General features: G+C 60.5%; 1 protein-coding gene across 1 annotated transcript in view; it reads left to right on the forward strand.

Annotated features, from left to right (window-relative positions):
• The window catches only part of SUOX (sulfite oxidase), a 5,704-nt gene extending 1,976 nt beyond the window's left edge, over window positions 1-3,728 (forward strand). The window contains exons 4-5 of the mRNA XM_039713009.1: window positions 1-1,160; window positions 2,254-3,728. The exon at window positions 1-1,160 is cut by the window's left edge and continues 22 nt beyond it. Coding sequence (XP_039568943.1) covers window positions 1-1,160; window positions 2,254-2,508 — 1,415 coding nt within the window. The 3' untranslated portion in view covers window positions 2,509-3,728. The remainder of the gene's footprint in view (window positions 1,161-2,253) is intronic.
• The last annotated feature ends 1,839 nt before the right edge of the window (window positions 3,729-5,567 follow it).

Genomic DNA, 5,567 nt, shown 5'->3' on the forward strand with positions numbered 1-5,567 from the left:
CCAGCCCCGCCGCGCCGTTCCCCCGCTACACGCGGGCGGAGGTGGCGCGGCACCGCACGCCGGCGGAGCGCGTGTGGGTCACGCACGGCACCGACGTGTTCGACGTCACCGACTTCGTGGAGCTGCACCCGGGGGGACCGGACAAGATCCTGCTGGCGGCCGGCGGCGCCCTGGAGCCCTTCTGGGCCCTGTACGCCGTGCACGGCCAGCCGCACGTGCTGGAGCTGCTCCGCGAGTACAAAGTGGGCGAGCTGAGCCCCGAGGACGCCGCGCCGCCCGCGGGCGACACCGCGGACCCGTTCGCCGGGGACCCGCCGCGGCACCCGGCGCTGCGGGTGAACAGCCTGAAGCCCTTCAACGCCGAGCCGCCGCCGGAGCTGCTGACCCAGAGCTTCCTGACGCCCAACGAGCTCTTCTTCACCCGCAACCACCTGCCGGTGCCCGCCGTGGAGCCGGGCTCCTACCGGCTGCGCGTGGAGGCTCCGGGCGGCCGCGCCCTGTCGCTGTCGCTGGCGGAGCTGCGGCAGCGCTTCCCCAAGCACGAGGTGACGGCCACGCTGCAGTGCGCCGGGAACCGGCGCAGCGAGATGAGCCGCGTGCGGCCGGTCAAGGGGCTGCCCTGGGGCATCGGGGCCATCAGCACGGCGCGCTGGGGCGGGGCGCGGCTCCGCGACGTGCTGCTGGCCGCCGGTGTCCGCGACAGCACCGGCGACAAGGAGGAGTGGCACGTGTGCTTCGAAGGGCTGGACGAGGACGCCTCGGGGACGCGGTACGGGGCGTCCATCCCGTTGAAACGGGCGCTGAGCGGCGAGGCCGAGGTGCTGCTGGCGTACGAGATGAACGGGCAGGAGCTGCCGCGGGACCACGGCTTCCCGGTGCGCGTGGTGGTGCCCGGCGTGGTCGGGGCGCGCAGCGTGAAGTGGCTGCGCAGCGTGGCGGTGTCGCCGGCCGAGAGCCCGAGCCACTGGCAGCAGAAGGACTACAAGGGCTTCTGCCCCTCCGTGGACTGGGATTCCGTGGATTTCGGGGCCGCGCCCGCCATCCAGGAGCTGCCGGTGCAGTCGGCCATCACCGAGCCCCGCGCCGGCGCCGCCGTGCCCGCCGGGGAGCTGACGGTGAAGGGGTACGCGTGGAGCGGAGGAGGAAGGGAGGTGGTCAGGGTGAGTGAGTGGGGACGGGGACGGCGGAATGGGGTGGGGAATGGGGTGGGGAATGGGGACGGGGACAGGGAATGGTCAGCGGGACAGGGAATGGCTACGGGGACAGGGAATGGACACGGGACACGGGACAGCGTCAGTGCGGCGGGAATGGGGCGGGGAACGGGCAGTGGGGAACGGGCATTGGGATGGGGAACGGTCAGTGGGACAGGGAACAGACAGCGGGATGAGGAATGGTCAGTAGGACAGGGAACGGGGTGGGGAATGGTGGGGTGGGGGGGAATGGAGGAAAGGGGGATGGGGGACAGGGCAGCGATGGGAAAAATGGGGGAAGAGGGATGTGGCAGCTGGACACGGCTCTATGCTAATTAATTAACGCTAATTAGCTCTACCGACGGACACATCACTAAACGCTACGTGTGGCTCTATGCTAATTAATAATAATTAGCTCTATCACTACCTGGCAGGTGAAAGTTTCACTGGACTGTGGCCAGATGCGGCTCTATAGTAATTAATTACTGCTAATTGCGCTGGCAGGTGGACGTTTCACTAGACGGTGGTCAGACATGTCTCTATGCTAATTAATCACCACTAATTACCGCTAATTCTCGCGGCAGGTGGACGTGTCGCTGGACAGGGGCCGCACGTGGCCCTATACTAATTAATTATCACTAATTACCGCTAATTGTGCCGCAGGTGGACATGTCTCTGGACAGTGACCTGATGTGTCTCTATGTTAATTAATCACCGTTAATTATCACTAATTGTGCCGGCAGGTGGACGTGTCTCTGGACAGTGACCTGATGTGTCTCTATGTTAATTAATCACCATTAATTATCACTAATTCCTGCGGCAGGTGGACGTGTCGCTGGACGGGGGCCGCACGTGGCTCTATGTTAATTAATCACCGTTAATTATCACTAATTCCCGCGGCAGGTGGACGTGTCGCTGGACGGGGGCCGCACGTGGCTCTATGTTAATTAATCACCGTTAATTATCACTAATTCCCGCGGCAGGTGGACGTGTCGCTGGACGGGGGCCGCACGTGGCTCTATGTTAATTAATCACCGTTAATTATCACTAATTCCCGCGGCAGGTGGACGTGTCGCTGGACGGGGGCCGCACGTGGCGCGAGGCCGAGCTGGGCGCGCGGCCGGAGCGCGGCCGGGGCTGGGCCTGGGCGCTCTGGGAGCTGCGGGCGCCGGTGCCCGCGGGCGCGCGCCTCGACATCGTCTGCAAGGCCGTGGACAGCAGCTACAACGTGCAGCCCGACACCGTGGCGCCCATCTGGAACCTGCGCGGGGTGCTCAGCAACGCCTGGCACCGCGTCCCTGTCACCGTCACCCGCTGAGGGACACCGACACCCTGTGAGGGACATCAGGGGTTTGGGGTATTGGGGACATTGGGGACATCGGGGACATCACAGGTACAACGTGCAGCCCGACACCGTGGCGCCCATCTGGAACCTGTATGGGATCCTCAGCAACGCCTGGCACCGCGTCCCTGTCACCGCCACCCGCTGAGTGTCACCGTCAGGGACACCGGGGCTTTGGGGACATGGGGGACATCGGGGACATGTGGCACCTGCCAGGCTGCAGCGCCCGGCACCGCGTCCCTGTCACCGCCACCCGCCGAGGGACACCGGGGACAGGAAGGATCCTGGAGATCAATGGGGTCTGTGGGTCCTAAAGTGTTCCATGGCCCCAAAGAGTCCTGCAGACCCCAAAATGTCCTATGGACCCCAGAGTCCTGGAGACCCCAAAATGTCCTATAGACCCCAATGGTTCCATGGCCCCAAAGTGCCCTACAGACCCCAGAGTCCTTCAGACCCCAACGGGTTCTACAGACCTCAGAGTCCTAGAGACCCCAAAACACTCTGCAGACCCCAAAACGCTCTGCAGACCCCAAAGAGTCCTGCAGACCCCAATGGGCTCCATGACCCCAAAGTGCCCTAGAGACCCCAAAGCATCCTACGGACCCCAGAGTCCTAGAGACCCCAAAATGTCCTACAGACCCCAATGGACTCTACAGACCACAAAGAGTCCTGCAGACCCCAATGGGTTCCATGGCCCCAAAGTGCCCTACAGACCCCAATGGGCTCTGCAGGCCCCCAGCTTCTATTGACCCCAAAAGACTCCACAGACCCCAAAAGGACTTTATGGCCGCTGAAGGGTTTTATGGACCCCAAAGGTCTCTGGAGACCCCAAAAGGATTTTATGGACCCCAAAAGGATTTTATGGACTCCAAAGGGTTCTGGTGACCCCAAAAGGATTTTATGAACCCCAAAAGGATTTTATGGACTCCAAAGGATTTTATGGACCCCAGAGGGTTCTGGTGACCCCAAAGATTTCTTCGTCCCAAAGGGTTCTGCAGTTCCTCAGCCCCACAGCGCGAAGGTCAGCGGGGTTTTATGGCCCCGGGGTTTTATGGCCCAGGGATTTATGGCCTAGGGATTTATGGCCCTCACCCTTTTATGGCCCTCAGCCTTTTATGGCCCCGGGGTTTTATGGCCCCGGTTTTACACCCCGATGTGTGAAAGTGCCTCCTGCCATAAAGATTTGGGAACTTTTACGGGTTCGGTGCCTTCCTGGGGCAGCGAGGGCGCGGGGAGGGGATGGGGCAGCTCTGGGACCCCCTGACCCTACAGGGACCCCCTGACCCTACAGGGAGCCCCTGACTCTACAGGGACCCAATGAACCCCTGATCGATAGGGAACCTCTGACCCTGCAGGGACCCCTGGGACCCCCTGACCCTATAGGGACCCCCTGGCCCTGTAGGAGCCCCTGATCCTATAGGAGCCCATGGGACCCTACGGGACCCCCTGACCCTAAATAACCCCCTGACCCCATGGGACCCCCTGATCCTATGGGAGCCCTGGGACCCCCTGACCCTATAGGAGCCCATGGGACCCCTGACCTTACAGGGACCCCTGACCCTACGGGACCCCCTGACCCTAAATGACCCTCTGATCCTATGGGAGCCCCTGATCCCATGGGAACCCTGACCCTACAGGGACCCCCTGACCCTACAGGGACCCCCTGGCCCTGTAGGACACCGTGACCCCACAGGCCCCTGGGACCCTGGATGAGCCCCTGACCCCAAATGACCTCCTGACCCTATAGAGACCCCTGTGACCCCACGGACCCCATGGCGCGATGGAGCCCCTGATCCTGTAGGGACCCCCTGGCCCCGTGGGATCTCCTGACCCTAAATGACCCCTGACCCCACAGGGCCCTGGGACCCCGTGGGACCCCTTGATCCCGATAATGCCCTGACCCTACAGAGCCCTGTGACCCTAAATCACCCCTGACCCTATAGAGACCCCTGACCCTTTAGGGCCCTGTGAGCCCATGGGACCCCGATCCCCGTTATCGACCCCGTTATCGATCCCCAATATGGATCCCGTGATCAATCCCGATATAAACCTCGATATCGATCCCCAATACCAATCCCCGATATCGATCCCGTTATCAATCCCAATATCAGTCCACAATATTGATTCCGTTATCGATCCCCGTTATCGATCCCCGTTATCAATCCCCGTTATCCATCCCCAATACCGATCCCCGTTATCAATCCCGTTATCCATCTCCAATATCGATCCCCGTTATCGATCCCCGTTATCGATCCCCGTTATCAATCCCGTTATCCATCTCCAATATCGATCCCCGTTATCGATCCCCGTTATCGATCCCCGCCCCATCGACTCGCTCGGCGCTCCTCCTCCAATCGACTCTCTCGTCGCTCTCCCCGCGCCCTGCCGGCCGCTCGAGCTCTCGGTACCGGAAGCGGCGGGGCCGGTACCGGAAGCGGCGGGGCGGTACCGGAAGCGGCGGGGGCGGGGGGGGCCCGGGGCCTCCTCAGGAGCCGCCGCCGCCGCCGCGCCCGGACCCCCGGGACCCCCGGGCTCCCCCCTCCCCAATTCCTGGCACATTTTTGGGGAATTTTTTGGGGGGAATTTTTAGGGATTTTTTTTGGGATTTTTTGGAAATTTTGGGGGAATTTTTGGGGGAACTTTTAGGGAATTTTTGGAATTTTGGGGGGGATTTTTTGGGGGATTTTTTAGGGATTTTAGGGAATTTTTGGGTGCTTTTTTGGGGGAATTTTTGGGGATTTTTGGGATTTTTGGGGTTTTCCACCTGGGAATCCAAAGGGATTTTTGGGAATGTTGGGATTTTTGGGACTTTTGGGAATTTCTGGGAATGTTGGGATTTTTAGGATTTTTGGGATTTTGGGGTTTTTGGGATTTTTAAATTTATTTTTCCACTGGGGGATCTGAGGGGATTTTTGGGATTTTTGTTTTGAATTTTCAGGTTTTTGGGATTTTTCTGCCCGGGGAACCCAAGGGAATTTTTGAGAATTTTGGGATTTTTGGGGATTTGGGGGATTTTTGGGAATTTTGGGATTTTT

This window comes from Passer montanus, unplaced genomic scaffold, assembly GCF_014805655.1.
Source record: "Passer montanus isolate IOZ18808 unplaced genomic scaffold, ASM1480565v1 scaffold270, whole genome shotgun sequence".
Classification (NCBI taxonomy): Eukaryota; Metazoa; Chordata; class Aves; order Passeriformes; family Passeridae; genus Passer; species Passer montanus.